The sequence below is a fragment of the Melitaea cinxia genome, chromosome 5 (assembly GCF_905220565.1).
Source record: "Melitaea cinxia chromosome 5, ilMelCinx1.1, whole genome shotgun sequence".
Classification (NCBI taxonomy): Eukaryota; Metazoa; Arthropoda; class Insecta; order Lepidoptera; family Nymphalidae; genus Melitaea; species Melitaea cinxia.
Window position 1 is genome coordinate 15,848,581 of NC_059398.1, and position 26,749 is coordinate 15,875,329.

General features: G+C 34.1%; 1 protein-coding gene and 1 long non-coding RNA gene across 2 annotated transcripts; one reads left to right on the forward strand and one right to left on the reverse strand.

The window, feature by feature from the left end:
- The first annotated feature begins 367 nt into the window (after positions 1-367).
- Positions 368-950, forward strand: LOC123653718. The gene is made up of 2 exons (XR_006743149.1): positions 368-500; positions 790-950. It is a non-coding gene; the product is annotated as an uncharacterized LOC123653718 (long non-coding RNA).
- Positions 951-1,191: 241 nt separating this feature from the next.
- LOC123653717 lies at positions 1,192-26,031 on the reverse strand. The gene is made up of 9 exons (XM_045589706.1): positions 25,942-26,031; positions 13,455-13,619; positions 10,119-10,284; positions 9,351-9,499; positions 8,428-8,557; positions 5,965-8,191; positions 5,730-5,880; positions 4,988-5,123; positions 1,192-3,526 (listed from the first exon to the last, which is right to left on the reverse strand). Exons 1-9 carry the CDS (start codon positions 26,029-26,031, stop codon positions 3,342-3,344), a joined length of 3,399 nt encoding a protein of 1,132 aa, XP_045445662.1. The 3' UTR covers positions 1,192-3,341.
- Positions 26,032-26,749: the final 718 nt, after the last annotated feature.

Genomic DNA, 26,749 nt, shown 5'->3' on the forward strand with positions numbered 1-26,749 from the left:
TTTGTAGTACAATTTTTAGATTATTTGTAAATAAAATATTATACGTATTATAAAATTACTATTTAAAGAATATAGCCACCCCATCTCTTCCCGCGGCTGTCGTAAGAGGCGACTAAGGGATAACATAGTTCTACTACCACCTTCGAACTTATAAAGCCGACCGATCGGATCGTCCGGCGGGATAACTATCCAGCTGCTGGCTTTGAAATACACAGACCGAAGACGGGCAGCAGTGTCTTCGGTGCTACAAAGCCAACTCTGCGGTCACCAACCCGCCTGCCCAGCGTGGTGACTATTGGCAACACACATGAGTTCACGCCATTTTTCGCGCGAACTTGTGGAGGCCTATGTCCAGCAGTGGACTGCAATAGGCTGAAATAATGATGATGATTATGATGTTGATACTATTTAAATAAGGTAAATATTTAAAGTATGATGATAAGAAATCAAAATCTGCAAAATCTCTAAATCTAAAACAAAATATAAATAAAAATAGCTAGGTGTAGCTTGGTAACTCCAATCCCATCGGTTGCGGTGGCTCGGTCATGTCGAACGCATGGGGGAGGATCGAGCAGTTAAGAGAGCGTATCTGGGTCGACCAACTGGACGTAGACCGGTGGGTCGACCCAGGTACCGCTGGAGGGACATGGTTGAAGCAGACTTGAGTGAGATCCAAGCCAATAATTGGCGGGAAATCGCGCAAGATCGTGCAAAGTGGAGAAATCTTGTTTCGGAGGCCAAGACTCACTTCGGGTCACTGAGCCAGTTGAGTTAGTTAGTTAGTTTTAGGTGTAGCTTGGCTTTGATCTTAGAAAAATGTTACCAATGGTAATATATGTTTTTTTTGGTGAACCAGTGGTAGATGTAGATAAGAGAAAAAACATAAATTTTTATTTTGTTTTAAACGTTTGTAAATTAAATTTAACTAAATAAACTTTTTTTTGTAAAATTTAGACATAGTTTTATTTTTAAGTGCAAGGTTTTGATAAACTTACATGTAATATGAACATTTTGATTAACTTAGTTAAATTATTTTAATGTCACCATTTCAATTTTTTTTTAATTTAAATAGTTTTATTTTTATAATAATACTTTAATAATAATGCTTTATTAATAAAAATATTTACATATAAAATAATGAGTTCCCTGGTTTTATAAACAAGGTAAAGGTAAAGAAATCAAACAAATATATCATTTGGGAACGGAATCATTTATTCAACCCATCTGCAATAGTAGACAATTAAAATTATACTGTTACTCTACGTTTTTGTACTGTTCAAAGTACCTACCTATCTCAAATATTTCTATGTCTTAGGTTAGAACGAACTAATGACTGCACCCAACATTGGAGTACATCATTCATTTTTTTCATTTTCTCTCTTTTTTACTTTTAAACCAATTGTGCTCAAAGTTTCAGTGGTAGTTACAAATCACAGTACTTTCTGGATCCTACAATTATAATGAATACAATGTTTTATATATAGATTAGGTATAATTTACCATAAATAACACCATGCCAATTATAATAGCCATGTTCCATAAAATACACAAACTGACCGTGGACGAATATTGTCCATAGGAACAGTTTTACATTAAATAATGTTTACAACGCTTAGGATCCAAGAGGTTTACTTTAAAGAAAATATTGCTGTGACTACACTCATAATTTATTAAACTTATACTGTATTCGAATACACGCTAGAGTTTTCCTTCGATAATCGCAAGAATAATTTCATAATATAGGAGTCTAAATAATTACTGTCTCAATATAAAACTTTGGCATTGAAAAATAAAAAGTGAAAAAATAAAATGTAATCCTTACGTAAATCTAGAGCGTGTATCCGAACTTAATTAGGGATGTACAATATATTCCAATTACATCATACTATAAATACTAATAAGTTCATATTTTAGATATCGATCGAGTCGTTTATATTTATTAATAATAATAGGTATAAATCTTCCTTATTGTCTTCAATATTTACTATAAAAACAAAGCTGGTTAAAATAATATTGGTCAAGAAATTAGTGTCGCAGCGTAACAAGTGGTGGCAAATTCTGTATTTTAGTGTGAAATCGCTTTGGTTGCGCCATTAGAATAACTACAATTAATAATAAAAGCCGCAAATACCTACAAAATTCACAAGGTTCATAACCACGTTTAATGAAAATATAATATAGCAAAAACTTGTCACAAGTATCGATTGATTTATGACGTAAGTAATCATTCGATTTTCTTAAGTAATATAAAATATGATTTACTTAAATATAAAACAAGAATAGAAGATCTTTTATGAGGTACTATAGGAATAAAAATACATTGTTTTTTTTTTTGTTAAATCATTCGATACATGTGAATGATTCATTCGAGATATAACCAAATAATACAGATTCATGATATGTACCTAAGTATACACAAATAATCGATAAATCGCAAAAGATACAACTCAATAAATAGCATTCAATGACGTCATAACATATATACACTTAAAATACTTTAGTACCCTTCGATTTAATGGATTTTTAAAGATTAATCGATTGTTATATAATGACTATTCTTTATAATTAAGTTTTTTATAACTAGCTCGATACGTAAATTATAACCATCGTCGATATTTACATAAGTACTTATAATTATAAAAGGCCCGGTGGATCATCAAAACTTGCCATTACCATTATTACGTTTTTTTTTCTAGACCAGTTTTACCATTACTATCGACCGGGCCTCGAGAACATAACTCCACTCTTATTTCAACAACGCTTCGTTCGGTTAGAAAGGAATCCATTTAAATGTATACGAAAATAAGTGGGACTTACAGTATATACAAAAATATCACATTACTTCGAGGCCGCAGCTTTCTTTACTTAGTCATTACTTATTACGTCTTCTTACCTAATTCATAGTTTTTGGTTCGAAGCGTAAGCTAGACATCGCAGGAAGTAATCAACTGTTAATAATACATAGAGCCGTTTTTGTTCATCCAAAGCATTCGTACGAGCGCAAATCATTCGCCTGTACGCCATTCGAACAAGCGTCCAGCTTACCAAACCAGAAAATGATACACGCGATCCAAGTCGCTTTCCCGAAATAAGTCAAACCGAGCGCTAACACAAAACCAAACGACAACGCCTCGACACGTCGGTCCTTCTCGCTACCATCGTACCATCTAAGAAGAACGTTAAGACTAGGTGCTCGTCAATGATAAAAGTAATTGTAACACGACTACACCTACATCTAAATCGTAAGGGCGGACACTAAAGCTGCAGCCTTGCGGGCGCGCTACACTAGTAACTATTTGGCTCACGTCACATTACTAATCGACGCAGAAGGACATAGACGTCTACTCGATAGAGTTTCCGTCGGGGGAGCCGGAGCCGGAGAGGTCATCGAGGAAGTCGAAGGTGGCGACAGCAGCGCGTTCGGGCTCCGCGTAGCGCACGAAGAAGCCCTCGCGGCCGAGGATGGAGGGCCGGCGGTAGCGCGGCTGGCGGAGTGCGCCCAGCCCGCGCACGCGCAGCGCCGCCGCTGCACCAACACACGTTAGCGCCTACGAGCGACCGCCCGCTGGACACACCGCGCGCTTGAGCCGAGCACCCCCGCTCGCACTCGCGCCACGCACCGCTCACAACGATCCGATACTCGAACCAGCTTATATTTTTGCTTTATTTACGACACCGATCGAATACTCGGACTAGCTTATAATTTTTTTTACGAGTATTCCACCGATCGAATATTCGGACTAGTTTTTATTTTATTAACTTTTTTATATTTTCACCAAATTAAAAACAATACTTAATTTGATTATCCTTTATTTATTACAGTTTTTTTAGAAAATTTAATCAGTATTAAAGAAAATGTAAATATTTTTTTCTGCTGGAGAAAAAAATTGCCTTTTTATGCTGGAGCGGTGCGTCCGTTATGACATCTACTCGAAATGAGGCGAGAGTGAGATGGTGCGTGAGAGTGAGAGCGGAAACAGTGACGTGGCTTGTGACACAAACATAATGACATTTAACACAGATTACAAAGTGTCAATATTATGATTGATAGAACTATTTGTTTTATTATATTTAAGGATAGTAAAAATACATGTGTATGTTATATTCATAGTTCATGTTTTTCATAATATTTACATCACTTTATTTAAAAAAAGTCATAAAGTAATACAAGTAAAGCATCCATAAAAATTAACATAAAAGTTCTCTACCACCACAATAAGCCATGACAAGAGAATAGTCTAAATTTCAGATGAATTGCTTACTTTAAAATACATTAGAATACATTTTGTCGATTTTATTTTATAACATTTATCTCTAAAATATTTTCAAACTTTAAAAAAAAGATAAATTTAGTACACCCAATTTAGGATTAATAAAAATAAATTTTAATTATTATATTTCACGTATGTTTTTATCAATGAAATACTGTAAATTGTCAATTACAAATAATTATTCAGTTTTTCTATAATGATTATTAGAATAATGTTGACGTATAGAAAATATCTTATTTTGTAATAGATAATGCTTTAATTTAGTCAAATATTTTGTATAATTCGTGCAGGAATAAACTTGAAGGTTAGACACATAACTATTTGTTCGTTTTTCATTCAAAGTAAGTATATTAAATTCTAAGACCCATTCCCTTTAACTGAATACATCCTAATAATGCACATGAGAGAGATAGTGAACAATGAGGACAACACTTATTGAGGGGTAACATTTAGACATTGCTAATAATAAAAAAATGTATGTTTTGAATATGTTAATTATGAACGATAAATCATTTGATTACTTAGGAACATGTTCAAACTGAACGGTTAAACACTCAATTGATCCGTTTACTTGTACTGGAAACATTTATTGTCAAATCACTTTTTTACCATTAGCAATGTCCCTCGTGTCTCGTATAACCAGTTACCCCCTAACACAGACAAGCTAGTAGTATTTACCCCCCTCCCTCTTAAACAGACAAGCTAGTAGTATTTACCGGTCTTCTGTCGCCTGGAGCGGTGTAAGCGATGCAGACGCGAGTATGGAGGCGGAGGCTCTGCTGGCGAAGACCCGCACGAGGAAGGAGAAGAGTCGCTTGAGGCTAACATCACATCTAGAAGATTTGCACGAGCCTGAAAACAACGTAATTAAGTATCAGTCAGTCAGCCTATCTCAGTCTGACATAGGACTCTCCAACTTCGCGCCATACATCCCGGTTTTCCGCAATCCTCATTCAGCCTACACCAGCAATTTTACGTAGATCGTCGGCAACACTTATATGTGTCAAAACATAGCTTTATATTTGAAATTTTTACTTAACTTGATCATTATAAGGTACAATATGAAAGTAAATTTAAAACATATTTTCTAACCTCAGCTGTACTTGTGTTACAAAGTGTACAGCACTTTTAATTCTGTAGATAGCATCACATCGATAAAGTAAGAAATAGCTAATATTTACGATGTATCTTGACACACTTTCACTAAAAATAACGAAACTAAACTCAAGTTTTAGTACCTAGTATCTTTAAGGACACCTGGATCCTTTCTCTAACACTACGCGGAATGTTTTCTTTTAGTGGATATTTATTATTCGGTTGCATTTATATGAAAGACGGTAAGAATACTAAAACACAAAATAAAAGCGATATGAAATCTATATCGATTAGATAACTGATTAAGTTCATTTATAGTAAAATTTGTTGTCGGATTATTGTTAAATAATAAATAAATGTTACCTTAGGATCACTAAAGTCTATATCCTTTTCGACATGCACCCATCCAGTAGGAGCCCATAGCGCATTATCTTTTTGTGCGTATGCCTTTTCCTGCTTCTCTTCGCTTTTGACCTCGACCGCTGCAGCTGCTCCTTCACTTTGGCGAATCATTCTAAAAAAAAAATTACATAATATTTTTAATGTTAAACTAGTTGCACGTATAGAATAGTGTTCTTTTAATTTGAACGAAAACTACCTGTTAAGCTCTTCAATGACATCCTTAGAAGTGGCAGCTTCGTGGAAACTTAATGTATTTTCTTGCTTTATAATTATTGGCTCCGGAGCTGAAGTCAGCTGTGTTGATCCAGGTTGACTCCTCTCAGCTACGGGAATCTTAGACCGCGTTTTTTGCGGTGAAGACGGTGGTCGCTTTCCACCCATTAATGTAGGTATTCGACTTTTCTCACATCTACGTCTTACTTCCCTATGAGTTCCCTCATTCTTATTACTTATTATCACAGTTTCAGCAGTTGATGTACTTGTTGTATTCGATTCAGTCATTTGAGGAGAGCTCGTTTCAGGAGAAGAACTTTCCTCTTCTTCAGGAACAGTACCTAGCACGGCTGATGTCCGTCTACAAGCACTTAATACTTCTTCAACAAGAGATACTCCACTATCACCGGAACAATGAAAACTGGCAGACTTTACCAAACTAGGTTCAACATCCCTTTCAATTGCAGTTTGCTTGTTTAATAAAATGTTTACCGTGTTCTCTTTTAAAGCGGAGTTGAGCTCTGAATTTCGACTAGATTCGATCTCACATGATCTTTCATCTTTAATCGAACTTGGTTGATCCAAATCTATTGAGTTGTTGATATCGATACTTCTATTAATTTCATTTTTTCTTTGAACTTTTAAAAGATGGTGTTCGTCTATTTCGTTTTCTGCGTTTTCAACTCTAGACAGATCGTAGAAATCTTCCGATTCTGTGTAAGGATCTTCACGTTCAATAAACCTAGGAGTTGACCTTGGCTCGGATACACTATCACAATATTTAACTTTCGTTCTGTCCAGGGAAATGACATCACACGAGTCATTTTCAGAGAAGCTGCCGAAAGAATCTGGCCTTTGCCTATCCTCAGACACTTCACTACGCGGATCAACAGAATCATCGTCGAAATCAGCTGCAGCATAAGGAGGGGGTAATTCACGTATTTCTGATACAGGACGGGATGACATTGAATCAGACTCCTCTCTATCTCGGCAATACTTTTGCTGTTCCGCTATAAAGTTTAAAACATTTTGTAACGCTTGTTCACGGTCTTGTAAAGCCACTGTTTGGACATCATTTATTCTCAAATGATTTGCTGCATCTGTCGTTGTAACACCTTTTGAAGAATTTGACGCTAAACTTTTTGTACTTTCGTATTTTACAAGGCGATAAAAGTCACGTGTAAAATCGAGACCTACAGTAGCACAATCACCGTCTTCACTTAAAGCAGCACTGGAACGTTTTTCTGGACCATCAGACGCACTCGACCACGAGCCACCAGGGGACTGTGACCCTGTATATTCCCATCTTTTCTCAGATTGTTCTGTTTCATCTGCTATCCTGCATTCGTCGATTTCAACTGTCGCAAATCCACAGTCATTCCATAAACAGTCACCTACATCCTCCTCTAATTCTAGCGCATCATCTTCTCTTATACTCGGCAAAGTAGACAATGATATTTGGCCGGGAGTGGTAATTTCTGCAAAAGGAGATTGCCTATCACCAAGGTCTTCGCACGATAAGGATAAACTCCAATCTTCTAACTCGGCTCTATCGTACTCTAAGTCTGCCAGATCTCTATGCCTTTGTTGTAACGCAGATCTCGCATCATCTAATTCTAACCAATGTTGGACATAGTCAGCGTCATATTGAGATCCATCGCGTTCATCAACTGTGCTGCCCCACGATACTCTTTCAGAACTAGTAGTTGAGGCTATGGCCGGTCTTCTTAGTGGCCTTTCTGGGGCTGGTTTCAGATCTAAAACTAATACTCCTGAACTAGGTGACGGGGTGTCAAGACAGCTAGTGGGACAAGTTGTGCTCGTCAGTAACTTCAAGCATAAGTGAGAGTCTGAGAAACTCCTAACGACATGCTGAAAAGGTAATACTGGTCTAGATGGTGGGTAGCTGCCTCTAATACCTGCGAACGCTACACCTATGGGAAAATATATATAGTCAGCTTCAGCTAGGATTCTAGCGTGACGACGAGATTCTCTAGGGTTGATTGAGACGATAGTTTGGTTGTCAGTTTCGTCCGAGGCCTCGTTCAGGTCGGGTAAAGCTCGGTCGGCGGCGTGGTCGCTTTGCCGCGATGCGTCGGCTTGAACATCGCTGGACATGGTGGAGTAACCCTCGTCTTTCGCACCACTTTCTGGTGATTCTGCACCCGCTTCGCCGTTTTCTTCTTCTATCGCCTTCTCTCTTGTTGCACCTAGAACCCCAAAATTAACTTTTCTATTATATATAAAAATAATCACATATTTAACGTGATGCTGCTATAGCATCTCTATCTATCATCTAATTCGAAATATAGATTATGGTTAATTAGTTGGCAAGAAATTCAATATTTACTCTTTCAAACGATTAATTATAATAGACAAACCTTTACTTAGTTACTTGAAATTTGGAAATTAAGTGTAAATTACTTTTAATACGGGGTAAGATTACCAGTGGCGTGTTCGACAGCTGGTTGTGGCACGCTGAGGCTGAGGGTCGCGGGGCGGGCGGGCGGCGCCCACAGCGTCGGGTCCACTGCGGACAGCGCTCGAGCCAGGTTTGCGGGAGTTACTTCGAGACCCTGGAAATTATATGACAGCAAATGAGAATGAATATGAGAGATTTGAACCACCGAGTTAAAAATTCAAAAAAGGTTAATGTAGTAGTGTTTTGTAGATGTTTTGAAACATTTCTGTTTACGAATTTGGTCTTCGTTTTCAGTCCCAAGACAATGGAAAAATTTCTAATGGCGGTCGTTGAGTGGAAACTGTTTATTTATTTATTATAATTAAGAGGAAAGTAAACTGATGAAATTGTGTTTGCTCGGATACGTAAAAAACTGACTTCAGTAGTATCGACAAGTACACAATGTAGGTAGACAAAAAAAATAGTAAAGTAAATACGCGTTATGAAATATTAATCAGAAAGTAGTCGTCAGATATCGATCAAATTAAAAAAAAAGACCACAAGCATCAGCTTTCGATTAAAACAAGAATCATCAAATAATATTATATAAATATATATTATATATTCGACTAGCCCGTTGGTGCAGTTTGTAGTGGCCCTGCTTTCTGTTTCGCGGGTTGCGGGTTCGATTCCCGCCTGAGTCTGGGTGTAATATTTGTATTTATATATGTATTATTTCTATGTATATTAATAAAAAAAATATATAGTTATAACAGTCGGCCGTTACCTGTAATACAAGCATTAAGCTGCTTACCATAGGAACAGACGACCGTGTGTGTATGTTATATGATATTTATTTATATATTTAATATTCGAGCAATTTTGAGGGACAACATTGAAAAAAAATTGTAGATATGCCATAAGTTTGTACGAGCATATAAATAGATGTGTTTTTAGAATTTTCATACCTTTAGCTCAGTCCAAATGTCAGCCAGAATTTGGTGTCGGCGTTTGTCGTCTTGACTGAGAGGATGCGGCTGAGGAACCGGTGGAGCTGGTGGCGGCGAGTCTCTAAAGGAGACCAGGGAACCACAAGATCCTACGTCTACGAGATGCACTGGAATTTATTATCAAAAATTAATAAGAATAATAAAAATATGCTTTATTGTACAAAAACGAACAAGTAATGATGAAATAACAAATGTAAAAAGGCGGTCTTATCGCTAAAATAGCAATTTCTTCCAGACAACCTTTTTACATACGATAAAGTAGAAGCGGTTAGGAAGTGTACAAAGAGAAATTAAAACAAAATCATATATAAATTTATAGTAATATAACAAGTAAACATACGATATATAGTATTATTATAGCTTATCATTGGTTTTGAGTGCTTTTATGTAATAGTGATTGCAGGAAACTTTGCTTGATTTTGTGCTATTCGTTTCAGTTATTGTATTTTGCTATGATCTGATTCCCAAACATATATATTTTGACATACATTTCTGTCATATTCTCTTCTTTCTATTTTCTATCTCTCCATTAAATTATTTCACATTTAAAAAATTTTTACTATTGTGAAAAAATTACTTTCTAGTATTTCATGAAAAGTAATGTTGTGCTTCATAATACTAGTTTATAGTATCAATCCATTAATTTAACGATTTTTAAGGTAATTGGGTAATCAGGAAATTCTAGACACATTTATGTAATTTTCTATTGCATTTGTAATTGGCTACCTTGTAGATCCCTCGGCGTGTGCGGTGTGAGGGGGGTGTGAGGCGTGGCGGGCGAGGGTCGGGGTTGCGGCCGCAGCTGCCTCACGAGAAGGGAGCTTAGCGCGCGATTCTGAGCCTCAAGCTCACGTATCCTTGCTCGCGCGCATCCCAACTCCTCTCTAACACTCTGAAATATTTTTTGGTTCATAAGAATTTTATACTACTGTATACAATGTTCGGATATAGTGAATTTTAAATCTTGATCGAAATCACTTTAGTTTATTTCGATCAGAGCTCTTTTTAGAGTTATGGATTATATACCTTCTTAGGTATAACTTTTAAACGCAGAACCGACTTTTGAAATAAAACTTCTTAACGCACGCTTGACTTGGGGAGCTGGTGAATGCGTGACGAGAGCGTTACAAGAAGTGTGATTGGTTGAGGCTAACGGAAGTTAAGAGGGAGATATAAGTTAATGAAAATAGAAAGAGAGAGATTTACGTTTCGTAAGTCTTACTTCAGTTGTGTGGTCTAACTCTTTTTTTTAACCGACTTCCAAAAAAGGAGGAGGTTCTCAATTCGACTGTATTTTTTTTTATGTATGTTACATCAGAACTTTTGATCGGGAAGACCGATTTCGACAAATTTTGTTTTAATCGAAAGTTGGTGTGTGCCAATTGGTCCCATTTAAATTTATTTGAGATCTAACAACTACTTTTCGAGTTATATCTAATAATGCGTTTTTACTTGACGCTTTTTTCGTCGACCTACGTTGTATTATACCGCATAACTTTCTACTGGATGTACCGATTTTGATAATTCTTTTTTTGTTGGAAAGGGGATATCTCTAGTTTGGTACCGTGATAAGGAAACCAGGATCTGATGTTTATTATGTGGTCACATATAAATTTTATCGAGATCTGATAACTACTTTTTGAGTAATCTTTGATAACGCGTAGTTGCTTGACTATTTTTTCGTCTATCTACGTTGTATTACTTGTCGATGTAATTAAAGTCGGTTTTTTTTTCGTTTGCGTGCAAACACAATTATTGATTAATATCCGCTGAAAGCTGCAATACATTTCATAAGCTATTCTGTTATTTTAATTGTGTTCCAATTGTCTATTACTGAATATCAGTACTTAGCGCGCGATTCGCGATTTTGATAACTGAATATCAGTAATCGACAATTGGAACACGATTCAAATAGCTGAACAGCTTTTGAAAATCGAAGAGGGGTTCGATCGAAAAATGAAAAAATAAATAGAACTTTTATTGGTTGTGTATCCAGTATACGTCGGTTAATACTGGAACTTTAGCGCCAACTGGTTAAAACCCCTCAAATTTTTAAAAACATCCAATAATAGGTAACAGTATAATGAGATTTGGCGAATCACAAGCTTTTGGTATACTTTAAATTAAAATATTGATGTGGCAAGATTAACATGAAGCGTTTAAATAAATATTGTATCACGTACAAGAAAGATGAACTTGTCATTTCCATTAATCCTTATTAAAGCAACCCGCGTCAGTCTTGAAAATAAACGGGTATATTTTAATTATACTTCATTAACTAAATTAAATTCGAGTAAGTAATTGACGGTAGGTAATTAAGGGAGATGGGAGATACGGAAGACATCGTTCTCAGTGTTGTCAGCTTTAAATTTTACCAAAATTGATACGCGTAATAGACAAAGTTCGTTAATTAAATAATTTATATTAATTAAATGTTTTCTTGTAAATATTATTATTAATTTTGTGATTTTGATTATAATTGAAAATAATCTTTAAAAAACGTTATAAAAATATTGATTTTAATGTGTATTTTTTTACAAAGAATAGCATAAACCCTTATTGAAGTAGATTAAATATTAAATTATATCTGAAACACAATACGGACTACATTAATTATTCAATATATTGATGAAAATGTATATCAAGAAAAATAATGTAGCATATTTTTCAAATGGGTATAAATAACGAACAACCCTTAATATAATAACATAAATTATTCTATAATGTATTTTTGATGTAACTATTGTAAAGTAATTAATGTCAAGAAGCAGCTTTGATAGATGTTCACCCCTCGCGCTGAGTTAATTGTCGTCATATACTGTCTACTTTGTGACGATATGTTATATTATATTAGGGATTATGATCTATACTTTATAAATATAAGCAATCTTGTGTATACTCGTAATTATAATAATGTTAACACATAAATTGCTTGTAAACCATTCTTGTTGTTGCGCTTCTTCTAAGTTTGTATGACACGACTTTTTTCTTTTTCATGTGTTATGACCAAACTGAAATTGAATGTAAAGAAACAGCAAGGGCTAAAAAAAAAGAAGATTTAGGTACGATTTTATTTTTGTGTTACCCACACATTAGGGATTATAGTATCGCTTAGAGCCGAATATAAAATCATCATATCAAAAGTTTCGATCTAAGGGGTACATCGCTAGAGCACCGACACGGTCATTCGGAGATGCAGGTTCGATCCCCGCTGGAACGGTAATTTGATATGATATTAAAAAAAGTTTTTAGGTTTTCTATTCCTAAGTATATTTCGTCTCCGGAGCCGTGTCTAGTTTTTATTATATTAGAATAGTTGCTATCGTAATTATGGTTTAATTATGATTAGTCGGTGACTTAGATATCGCATTAAATTAGTTTCCACTTAAACAATATTCCGAAACGAATCAACAGTTTAAACTTATCTCGAACAGGCCGCGCTGTATTTATACGAAAACTTTTGTGAAAACGTACTATCGCGGCCGACGTTCACGGCTCGGATTTAAACACAAACGCTCACATTATCTGGCAGATTATGCCAAGATTATAGTGTTCCGGAGGTTCGGTGAAATTATTACGGTGCCAGCTTAGTCCAAGTGTCCCATTTCAAACGATTTATGTGCGAATGTGTTGCGAGTAATCCATGGTTGAAACGAGCCGACTATAATTATGAGAAAACAATTTCCTCTGCCCATCTTAATGCGCCACCGGATTAAGAGATTCTGGTGGCTACACGGCGGTATTAATTTTGAGTTTTTTTTTTTTACGGATGTTTCGAGTACATTAAGAGATTATTTACCGTTTCGCTGCTTAGCGCCGTTTCCCTGGGTAAGGTTTTAATTTTAATATATTTTGCCGTTTAAATTTAATTTTGTAAGTGCGAAAGAACATATAAATTAATCAGGATCTCATTCTAAGTAGTCACAAGATGTGCTTAAGTATGTAAATTCTTACGACTTACATAATTTATAATCGTTATTATATACTCGTATCTGATTGAACGAGTAGTGAACTTACAACTAGCTGCTTTAAAGAAATATCAATTGTCAAGTTAGTGCTTACCTTCTGAGAGAGTAAGGCTCTAACAACTTGCTGCGCGACATCGTCCAGCCTCTTCTCGTGGTCGCTGTCGTGGACCCCAGCTGATAACGCCGTGAGCTCGTTGCGTAGCCGTTCGTTCTCCGCCGATAACGCCGACAGTTGGCTTTGGTAGTGCGCTGCTGAGGCCTGGGAAGAGAGTATGATATCGTTTCAAAACTTGGGAATGCTCGAGTATACATTTTAGTATTAATTTGATGTCTTTTTTTAAATTTGAAAATTAACATCCACGGGATTAAAATACCCATGTCTATGTCTGACTACAAATCGACAGTTCTGTGTCTGCCTAGTAAAACTAGGACGTGGTCAGACGCTGACGGTTTTTGTTTACTTACAATAATTCTTTGATGGTAAAGTATACACATCATTCATTCATTCGTAGTTTCTGAACATATTATTATTTTTATTATCTATGTCTATATTTTATTTTAACATATACTATTTTGATGTTAATTTCTGTATAGATTATTGAAGTTACATAAATGAAACGGATATCTCAAAGACAATATTTACTGTCCGTTTTATTGTTTAATGGAGAAATCTTAGATGTTCAAACAATGACAGGAAATTTATTTCGGGGAATCAAAAAATCGTTTATAATATTCAAAAATAACATTGGCTTCACTTCTTTATTCCCATTGTCCTTACTTCCTTTTAAAAGAGTATCTAATTCAAATATTTCCATCAAGACATTACAGAAAAGCTATCCATCACTGAGGCTGACATCAAAATCGTTTTCCTTGTTTAAAAATACAGTGAAAAGGGCCTATAATTCGCGCTCTTAATTAAACGGCCCATAGACAGAATGAAAGTTAAACAAACCATTTTAAATTGAACCACCTATTTGTCCTTCCCAATTAAAAGTGAAAACTGGGCACCTAAACCCGTAGAGGTCATGTATCGCTGGCTGTAAATAGTCGTTTAAAAATATCAGCCTATTTCGGCAGGTAACTCGAAGTGTTAGAGTTCAAATTGTGCAAAAGATTTGAAAGCGAGGCAGTGCGAGTTTTCATCAGTCATCGAGGGGAGACAAAGGGGTCTGAATCTGTTTGTACGTCTGTCTGTAAAAGCACGCGGTTGATACGGTCGGTAGGGACATATCAATAGGTGAAACGTGCATTTAATTCCGCACAGGTGCGGGGTCTCAAAAAATTCCTTTGTTTCACGTGTCCCCAGTAACTTTGCTCTTTTGTCGCTTATTTTTTAATAAGCAAATACAGGACGGTGAAATGATCATAAAATGTTTCGATTTTCTACTTACACAATGAGTGCTTTATTAATTATCAAGTAGCCTTTGTACAAGAGATGAAGAAATTGAAGAGTTATTTCATTGTAATTACGGGACGGATTTACTTCTGTAAGTATAATTATTCTGTTGTCATATTAAAATATCAAAATATTTTTTTTTAAAACAGTATGACAAATTATTGTCAAGAATTAAAATAGTAACAGATACAAAATGAAGACGTATTTAGCTTTAAATACAACCTTTACTTATGACAAAAAAGTATTAATTCGATATATAAAAATATTGCTTATTTCAAATCCGTCTCATTTGCAGTTTCGCGGTAACTTACACGTAATACGATGCCTTATTAAGTGTAAACAAGTCAGACTCAGATGTTCAACGAGGGAACAATTAAACTGTATTGGCTTCGAAATGGCTTTTCCATCAAAGATTCAAACGGTGGCACGTCTTCCCGCTTCCCACTTTAAAGTTTGATAATTAATTTGGATAAATAAGCTATAGACTAAGAACATTTCGTCATCTTCTATAAAGGTAAATAACTGTGAGGTAAATGTTTATTTATTAAAGTTTGATGAGACAAGTATTGATATCGAGAGTATTTGAGCGCAAAATTGAGGCTTTTAAATTAAATAGCTGCTCCCTTCATAAAATTCTGTAAACATAATTATATCACAATTCAAATCAATGATAAATTATATGAAGTGGTGCTACTCGGGTGTAAGCCGCAAAGCGCAATTTTTTTTTTTTTTTAATTTATTTATCAAATAAACAATATTGTACATATTTAATATAAATAGCATTAAAAACCACGCAGGTTTATGACAATGCTATTTAGTACCCAATGAACTAAATATATATATAAAATAATTACATAATTATCCACCCTCCTATTAGAAGCAAGCTGGCAAACTCAAATAAAAAGATGCACACCACTAAATATGTCAAGTCACAATAGTATCAAGAAAGTAATTTTTAAGTTTATTTTTTAAGTTAATTGGTGTAATACTTTCAATCAATTTTGATGGTAAGTCATTTATTAGTCTAGGCACTAAATAAGCGGTAGTTCGCTCACCATATGTGTTGTGTATGCGCCTAGTAGTCCATAATCGGTTTTTTGCGATAGCACGGGTGTAAGTAGGGTGTTTAATATGTTGCCAGAATTTTTGATTTGAATAATTTTCCTTTAACATTATATGCTTAAATTTTTTTTTTTTTTTTTTTTTAACAAGTCTTATACATCCACGGGCTTATGAACCCATGTCCTTTTTTACTCTAATACATGCAAATTTTTATTTTTATTTTTTTCTCTATTTCAAGGTAGGCGTTAGTCAACAACATCGCTGTTCAAGTCAGACTATGTTTGTTTTTAATGTCTCCAAAAGAGACGTGAGTCCACCGACCGGTTCTTAATCTAATCTATGGTACAACATTTTTTTTTTTTTTTTTTTTTTTTTTTTTTTTTTTGTATTATTATTATTTCCTTATAATACTATACTTATATCTAGCTAAATCTTTCATTATTTACATGCGTAATAATCGTTTTCTTAGAAATATATTTTTTAATATTGTCTATATTACTACCAAACTTACTCCTCCCAAGCAAAGCAACCTATTCGAATTTTATTTTGACATCTCGAGAATACTCTCAACGACGGCGGTGTCTCTATTATGAATCGCCATCTTGAGACTATGCTCGAGGATGTCTTTTTCCGTAGCCTCCGCCGCCCTCCCGACGAAACGACAGATCGCGTCATCTCTGTAGTCGGTGTAGTAGACACAGGCCTTGGTGTGTCTAGTCACCGCGACTATCGCGTGCGAGACGCTGTCGTGTATTCGCAGCCTCCCACTCCTCGTCTGGATGACGATGACACTCTCACTCGTCTGGCCCTGCGCCTCGTGGATAGTCAAGACACGCGACCCCTCCCCTTTCCCGTATCCCCGGTCCACCAGCAACTTCTTCTCTTCCTGCGTGAAGACCAGGTATAGGGTCCAGTTCTGTCTTGCAGAGATTTGCGCGCCCGTGAAGCTCTCCACGCGCAGGGAACGGGAAGCCCAATGGCTTGAGCTATAAATATCTTTGTAGACCTCGCTGATGGCGAAGGCGACATCCTTGGGGTTTCGGTGCGTACAAGACAGCTCCCACGATATGCCTGTTATCAGGGTTGGTCTGCTGTATCGCATCTTGAACAGGTTTTCCCTGTATATGCTTAAATTGAATATTAATTGGTAAGATATTACAATGTTTAAAAAAATTTAGGTCATCATCACAGTGTTTATGTCTATCCTTAAAATTTAAAATAGCTTTAATTATTTTTATTTGAAGTTTCAAGATTCTTTCAGTGTATGTTTTATAAGTCCGTCCGTAGCTACTTAGACCGTATCTAATGTGAGATCCAGCAATTGCGTTGTACAATAAAATTTTGATCTTAAGCGGTATTCTTTTTTTTAATATTAAAATATTAGCTAAAAACTGGCGGAGTTTGTTGCAGACGTATTCAATGTGCCACTTCCAATTAAAGCTGTTATCTATTATCAATCCGAGGTACTTATAAGTGCTCACCTCTTCAACAGTTGGGCAATTGCAGTAGCTTTGACATGTGGTAGAGCTAGTATTATGTAGGCAGCTATGGGTGTGAGCGATGATATGTTTTATGGGAACTGGACGCAAATATGGAGATTTTATATGCAATAGTTTTGTTTTATTTGGATTTATTATAATACCAGAATCATGACACCACTTTGTTAAACAGTCGAAGTCCGATTGCAGTAAGCTAAGGGCAGTCTGAGGGTTTTTATCAGCAGCAATTAGACAAGTATCATCCGCAAATTGATAACAAATACAATTTTAAAAATAAAAATTAATTTTTAATTTTAATTAGTTTTATATTTTTGCATTCAACGTGAAAGCCATGGTGGGAATGTTGACATTAGTTATCAGATTTACAAACAGTTGAAATAAAAAAATACTTATACATATAAGTATTTTTAAATAGTAGTATTTCTAAATAAAAAAATACTTATACATATAAGTATTTTTTTATACATATATATGAAAAAAAAAATTAAAGCAATTTTCGCTTTATTTTTTATTATAGATAGTTGGATCTACTAACAGATATCATATGTTTTACTCATGGCTGCGTGTACTGATTACCTTTGCTTACTGACGCGCGTGGAGGGGCCGAAAGTCCGATTTAGTGATTGTGTAAACCTAAAATTACTAGAAAACATTTTTGTACACAGTTCAAAGTCAACTGATTTTTTTTTTTAAATTTACATACTAGCAACATTGAGTTACAAATAAAAATTATGCTTTGAACAAGAATATGGTAAATGATAATTGAGTTTCCTGAGGGTTGCCAGTTACGTGCAAAATGTTAAAAAAAATACAATTTCTTTCACAAAATAAGTAGCAATATCTAATTGTACAAAATTAAGTGTTTTCTATTCTAGGATTTTATATTTTATTTTTTGTTAGCATTGTTATGTGTTTAGTTAGACAGTAGACAGAAAATACAAACCATAAACCTTAGACGTTTTTAGCTGTGCATTACCAATTTTAAAAAAAAACCAATAAAAGCGGTTAAATAATATTTGTAGCTGTTGATATCTTGATTGCAATAGATTCATTAGTCCAAATAGTGCTTGTGTATGCATCATACTTGCATAAATCTTATTCCGTCAGACGGTTAGCTCTGTGTAATAGCCACTGCACGGTAACTGTTCCACTGTTTAACGTTATTTATTATTCATCGAACTAATTTTATCATACTTTTGCTTGAGATTATTTTTGCAGGCAAGTATATAATGGATGACTTGTATTCTATTCATATTTCCATTTCGATGTTTAATTTTGTACGCTGACAGATTAGTAATTGTAGCGACTTGCGACTTTTATGTAAAGCTTTTGATTTAAAGGCTAATTGATTAAAAATGTAATTAAAATATGAAAGCAGTCAGTCTTTCTTTTGACTTTGTTTTACACCTAATCCGTCCTTAGATTTTCTTTATTTTTGTTAAAGATAATAATATTATTACTGATCGATTTAGCCCTAAATATTTTTTTATCTATAATTCCTATAACCCTTACACCGTATCGTATTGTTCTATGCGCCCATGCTAATTGGTTTCGTTAGCGCAGGCTTCGGGCTCCGGGAGACGTAACTCAATTATGAAGATGCCATTGCTCTGTTCCTCCCGCAAAAAGCGCCGTTTGCAGTTTACAATGCAGACAATTCTAGCTAGATTTAAGGTGGCTCTTCATTGGAAAGCTATCTTGTTTTTGGAGCTATATTATATGTCAAATTTAATAAAATAATGCCGTTCTTATTTTAGAACGATATTATTAGTTTGTTTTTGTGTAAGTTTATGTACAATCTAATATAATAGAATTTTTTTATTAAACCTAAATTTTTATATTATTATTATTAAAAAAAAAATTATGAATAAGGTCTAAATATAGTTAAAAATTTTATAAAAAGTCAGTTGTCATGGTTTACGGACGATAGTTTTACGTGACAACGTCATAACAGAACATCTCCTCGGACGCATAGGCCAATCGAGTGGAAGAGAGATAGGTGCGACGCAAGCGTACAATGAGCGTAACGGGACAATGAGCGTACCGCCGCAAAGAATCATCCTTTTTCGTGCACGCGGCGGGCGTTCATCGATTTATTAGACGTTGTCACGTCAATAATAAACTTCACTACCGTACATCACAATATAAGCAAACACAGTAATTATGCAATAAAAGATGACAAAGGTGGTTTTATCGCTAAAAGAGCAATTTCTTCCAGACCACCTTTGGGCATAGGACATGATATAGTAGCAGTGGTTAGAAAATGCACAAAGAAAAAAGAAATTGAAAATAAAATACTATAACCTCTCCTAACTGCTCCTTCAAACAGATACAATTTTTGAGGTTATTTTTGAGGTTTTGTTAAAATTTTTAAGGTTATACTCCTACTGCACAATAGTTATAATGAATCTGAATTTATTTGTTACAAATGGAACTTCTTTTTGAAACAAATTATTTTTAAAAGTCGATTAATGACTACAACCCACTAAAATTCTAGCCATTATTCGTAAATACAGCTGGTGATAATATATGTTACAAATTTTTTGTAAGGGTAAATGCAGTACTATACTGTGCTATAGGCAATATACAGTGGGACGGCATCCTAACATGCCATCCAATGTTTCAATTCGGAATTTTACCGTCTAGTCGCGAGGAATTCAGGAATTTTACAAGCGTTTTGGCGAAACAAAATTCAGACAATAAGTGTTGTATCCACGCAGTATCGAGTATGTCTTGCGCTATCTCGTTTTAAATTTTTGTTATTTCCTTTTGTTTAGCTTCAATTTAAATTCGGATATTTCTGTGTGGTCTATGAAAAAGTAAAACGGTGTTGGTTTTACTTTATTATGATCCTTTGTCAGAAAGTATTCACATAACACTTTAACGCAGGGTACAGCAGGTAATATCCTGCTCAAAATCTCGAGAAGCCCGACAGGGGAAGTATCTTGTAAGATAACACCCAAATAACACTGCTTTCAAGCAGTGTTGTGTGTGTGAGTAAAGTAACCAGAGCTCTTGGGAGAGGATTAGGGATACGGTGGGCATCGCGCTTGCAATGCCTCTGGTGTTGCAGGCAGTACTTTCAGGTGAGCCGTACGCTTGTTTGCCAACCTAGTTATATATATTAAAAAAAAAAATTGACTGACTCTAATAAGAATAATGTGATATTACACAATGTTTGTTAATTGAAAATTTTTGAAGCCTTTTTAAACTTACTTTGATTTCACCCTTGACCAAGAATAAACTAAAATTAGTTTATATTTTAAACAAAAAAAACTTGACCTTACGTGAACTAGTAAGTATTAAAAACCTAACATCATTAAAATTTATGCAGAAATCGTTAATAAAATAACTGCCAGTAACGTACTTTAAATACCTCTCTAATCTGTTAAAAATTAGAATTGAAAATTTTAAAATTGTTTTTAATACAGGTTTAATAATTTTAGTGTTTATTAAGACTGTTTTTAAGTTCTAACGTGTCTGACGTTGTTAGTGTTTTGTGTTAGTACCTAATCTTTGAACATCCGTTTACAAATAACGAGCAAACACGAGGCAAACACAATTAGAGCGCGAGTGTAAATTTGAGATGCGCGGCGGGGCTTTGATAAAATGATGCACCACCGCTGTGACCGGTAGTAGTGACGTCACTTGGGATTATCGATATTTCTTTTATTGAAGAAATCTAATGAAACAAAGTCAAACAGTGGTAAGATTTGCTGGCTTTGGCACATCTTTTTTTAAATAATATTCAAAACGAAAATAAAGTACCTAATTACAGCTTATATTGTAAGTAAAATATCGTATCTTATATTGATAGAATAAAGCGTGAAAAAAATACTCATTTGCATTTTGTTTCTCACTGCTGAATAATTATATAAGTAAAGTATTATTTAATATAGATTTAGTTCCTTTACAAACTAGAAAAACATATTTTTTTTTAACCGACTTCAAAAAAGGAGGAGTTTACTCAATTCGACGATATATATATATATTTAATGTATGTTCTGGGATAACTTCGTTGTTTATGAACCTATTTAGATAATTCTTTTTTGTTGGAAATGAAATATCCCAAGTTTAGTACGTGGTAAGAAAAACAGGATCTGATGATAGAATTCCAGAGAAATTGAGGGAAACCCTCGAAAATCGCAGTGACGACTAGTGCTTTTGTTAATTTTTTTCGTCTACTTACGTTGTGTTACTTGTCGATGTAATTGAAGTCGATGGTTTTTTCATTTGCGAGAAAACACAATTATTATATTTATTGATTTATAAGTCACGAGGTGTCATAACATATCGATATCGACAAATCACATCGCATTACTGTTCCTGCCCTCAGTAACTGCGCCCTTGCACTTCGGAAGGGTGAAGCTGAATTATTGTTTAGAGGAGGGAGCCTTTTAAACCGGGAAACCCCAGTCATTGTGCATAGCCGATTTCCCGCTTTCCGCCATTTTAATGTCCTTACATCGGCTATGGCTCGCCTGTCAGTGTACACGTTTTAGACTTTTAGAGGTTTTATTTTGACGGAATCGAATATTTAAATATGTTATTACTATAATTTTTAATTATAAATAATATTGTTGTATATATGAAAAGCTAACTCATTTATAAATGCAATGAAAAATTACAAATGAATAGATATTATTTTATTTGAGAACCACACAACGACAAATGATGATTATAATTAGCTAATACATTTTTTAATAGATCGATATGTTTTTTTTTTTAAATATTTTTTGTTTAGACCCGAGGAATGCATTTTAAATACACTCATAAACTTAGTAAAAATCAATGCCCAATGAATGGTACAGATTAAATTATTTTTCGTAACTTAATTATACAATGTTATAAAAACAATCAGATATTTAAACACACATTGAAAAATAGCAAGATAAAAGTAAAAAAAAAAAGATAAAATTACTTAATATCCAAAACGCTATCTAAGCATTTCATAATAACTCTCCATTCCCTAAATCCGAACGTTCAACATTATGAAATATTAAGTCTCAAATTGTTCCCCAAATATTCCCTAAGCTGCCAAATTAAAAATTCACTGAGGAACGCTGTTGTAAAATTCATCCATTGAAAAATGATCTCTTATTCATTTGAGCTAGTTATACGAGGCGGTCGTTTTACGAATGGTCGTATTCAAAGTAGGAATCAAATACAAATATTCAAAATATTTCATTAGACCGGACTGTTTGTCCGCCCCCCCGTGTATATGTTTGAGAAGTACATTATATGGAAACTTCGTCGGAACCTGCTTTGAGAATATTTGCTCGATGTCTGAGTCTTGGTATTTTCTTCAGACGTCCGACGTTGTATTATATTTGTTTATAAATGCTGTTTCTCTTTTGAATTTCAAATTAGAAAGTATTCTTGTTTAAGTTTAACAATTTGTAAAGTTATTCTTTTAGTTATTTTATAATTTGATTTAAGTCTCTCATATCAATCTTATATCATCATCATGTTTTTCTATTTTCATTGTTCGTATTACTTAACTATATTTTTATTCCTTTTTTTAATTAATATCATGGTGTTGCTCTACTTTGGTTACTATCACTAAAAAGTATTTACTTCTAAAATGTTACGTTTATAAATTAGAGGATTATCTCTTCAATATAAATTTAAAAATAATAAATATTGCGTTTAAAAAATAATAATTATTAGTTTTATATCGTAATTTTGCATATTGTATGAATTACTTATAGTAAATTTTATAACAATTTTTACAATTATTCTGTTCACTTTGCTTACATATAAAATAACTATGTATACATAAAATACGAATAATTCAAATAACTTTCTATTTTTAAAAATCAAATATTCAAATAAAAGTTCCTATTTACAAATATTATAAAGTCCGTATTTCCGTTTCGCTACAACGGACATTCAGTTATTGTTGCCGACCGTATCCCCTCGGCACGTCACATTTATCTGAGAATTTGAATGGTGAATGAACATTTGAATGGTGAATGAGAATTTTGATTTTTCCATTTCCCGTCACTTAGACGATGCTACCAATCTTTTATTGTGTACATGCCCCTATTTTTAATATCAGTTCTAAACATTTTCAAATTGTCGACCATGTTTGGAGGGTCCTGATTTGAATAGATCTCAAAAATTATATATTGTTATTTTATTTTCTATAAATATTTACTAAGAATAAACGAATAAATATAAAAACAGCACTTGAGATGACATGAGATTTTTAAGAAGTGTGATATAAATAAAAAAAGCGTAAACTAAAAAAAAAAACACTAACTTTTTAACCATAAGACGAATAGATACATGAACGTTGAAAAAAAACTTGACCAATACGAATTTAATTCCAATAATAAGAGTTCCGTGCAATTTCGTGCACTAAAGTAATAACTATTCTTGATTTGACTTATATAGCTATAAAAATAATAATTAGCCATTGTAGTTGTAAGGTGAGTTTTTTATTTTATAATTAATTAGTTGTTTTTGTGTCTGATATATGAGTATAAGACATATTCAATGAAAATTACAAATATCTTCATCATCATCATTTCAGCCTATCACAGTCCACTGCTGGACATAGGTCTCCACAAGTTCACGCCAAAAATGGCGTGAACTCATGTGTTTTGCCCATAGTCACCACGTTGGGCAGGCGGGTTGATGACCGCAGGGCTGGCTTTGTCGCACCAAAGACGCTGCTGCCCGTCTTCGACCTGTTTATTTCAAAGCCAGCAGTTGGATGGTTATCCCGCCATAGGTCTGCTTTTTAAGTTCCAAGGTGGTAGTGGAACTGTGTTATCCCTTAGTCGCCTCTTACGACACCCATGGGAAGAGAGGGGGTGACTATATTGTTTACTACCGTAGCCACACAGCGCTATATCTATTTATAACGTTTACAAAGATATAATCTAATAATGATCACATGGGCAGAATCTTTATCCTCTCTTTAGGTATAAAGGGCCCCTAAGAACTATCATATTAACGCAAGTACAAATCGGTTAAAAGGTAGGGGCAACATAAAACTGCATTGAAGTACAGCACTCGATTTCAGCAGACTTATTAATAAAGTTTGTCACCGAACAAACATTAGGTAAGCACCACTTACAGCAAGAAAGGCCTGCGCCACTAATTACGCAAAAAACATCTCATCCCCTTTCAAACACACTCCGTTCATAATCCCTCAAAGAACGGCCAGTTTATTAACGTTCCAAACTTAATAGAACCGCCCTGCCCCCTCCCGTGGACAGAAAATAATACACCAAGAAGGGTAATCTTAAATTACATCAGGTCTCTATAACCTGGTGTGGGTGTGGTACTTTCGTAAATTAATTCCTGTATCTAGAGGGGCAGCTATAAGCTATAATCCAAAAATGATCGGCTGTCCCCCTGTGCCGCGATAAATGCTCTTTAATGTGACTAACTGGCCGACTAGCGAAGAATATCATTTAATATGTAGCGACATCTACGGTAATGGAAAAAATAATTACTTTTTTAATAGACTTAATCGCTTATGAAGCAAAATATTTGTACGGGAAATTGGAATTTTGATTACAACGCCTGAGAGTATACGATCAAATTATTTATTAGGTAAAAATCCACGTGATACTCGTATTACATTGGTTTGACGATATGTTTATTAAAGTAATATAACTGGTCCATTAGTAAAAATAATGTGGTAAGTAGTAGGTAATCGATAAGTCAAATTGTGTATCTTAGAAGAAATTCAATATTGAAATTATAAATCAAACGAATTTTGCGAAAATTGTGCAATTATTGTTGTATGGTTGCAACACAATAAGCAAAAGTACCAAGTTCAAAAAGTAATTGAGGAACTAAAACATTAAATCCATATTTCGCATTTTTTTCTATTGTAATTGATGCTAGTTTGAGTAGTGAAATATTTGTCAAGTATCAAGTGATAAGCGACTAATATTTGACATAATTGACATAATCATAGCAATTGGCCGATGAGTTTGCGATATTAGAAAATTGCTAGATTTTAGTTTATAAAACCGGTTAAGGATGTATTGAACGACTACAATCTAAATAAATAAACACTTAGTAGACACTATATCCATTTCAAGCGTGTAATAAAACCATCATACATGTACTATGAATTTGAGAGAATTTGTTTCGTACGAAAGTGCGGCGTACAGTTTAGAAGCAATTTCATTTTGCCCGAACAAGCTTTGGGTAACGTCCGTGAACAAAGCGAACTACAGTTCTACTGCGCCCAAATTACATTTCACAATAAATAAATACTACATACTAAATTTTTTAATATCTTTTTCATGTTTTTGAAATTGGTACGGTTTTCTGGTGTTGTTGTGGGGTATGGTTATGGTTGTTGACTTCATTATTTGATACTATTGGAGCTCAAAAAAAAATATGTCAGGAGAATATTTTTGTTCATGCGTTAGTCTGAAGTTATAAATACATTGACCCTACATACGTTGTCCTGTCTCGCTAACTAACAATAGCACGAAATTAATGTTATGGTTACGCTTTCTGAAACTTTCAAAATTTTCCTAATTTTCATTTTGTTATAAAAAAATATAAAAAAAAATGTCTATTATTTATACTTTATTACTACATTGTGATTATGTGTCTGTGAAATAACATAAAATTTACAAGGTACGTACCTCCAGCGCGGAGGATAAAGAAGCCTTCTCCTGCTTCAGAGTTTCCACGCGGCTTTTGTATTGCAGCAGCGAGCGCACCGTGTCCTCCATCCTGAAACGAAGAGAAATAATTAGGAAACACTTAACAAACGGCGGTTTTTCTATATAAGTCTCGATGTGATGTAAATTTCTGGTTTCAAATTCGCATAATTACGTATTAATCTGCTCCCTTGACTACCAAATCTTATCACGTAAATAATTAAGTATTATTAATTAGTTGTAGGATTGAAAACTAACAATTTTCTGAAATTTTTTTTTACCAATTTATAATTACCATCCATTGACCCATTGACACAATATCTTGGTTTTAGCTAGAATTGAATAATATTCATATGGTGCATATTTGTTATTTTTTTTATCCTAAATAAAATGTGTTCTTAGATACGTAACAAAGTATTTTAAAGTTTTCATTTGTCATTAATAATTACAGATTTAGGTGTACATAGTCAAGACTATAAACTTTATTAAACTGTTCTTTGATGTCTCGTAATTATTTATTTATTTTATAGAAACCTAACATCTTTCTTAAAAATATATTAAAGACTTATTATTAATACAATTAATCGTAATTATAATTTTGATTAACCACATATATAGTTATTTAATTATATATTAATTAAATATTACTAAACTAGGTGTGAATTATATTTTGTGCGAAAGGTGGACTTAAAGCAATACATCCTTGTCTACCAGTCAACCTTATTAAGTAAAACAGAAGTATATAAGAATAATTAATAGGGTATTGTTTAATGATTATGTATAATTTTAT

Coding starts and splice junctions, on each gene's coding strand:
- LOC123653717 (XM_045589706.1), bottom strand. CDS start 26,031: ATGGAGGACACGGTGCGCTCGCTGCTGCAATACAAAAGCCGCGTGGAA. Junction 9,500..10,118: donor CACGCCGAGGGATCTACAAG/GTAGCCAATTAC, acceptor AATAAATTCCAG/TGCATCTCGTAGACGTAGGA. Junction 5,881..5,964: donor GTCATTGAAGAGCTTAACAG/GTAGTTTTCGTT, acceptor TTTTTTTTTTAG/AATGATTCGCCAAAGTGAAG.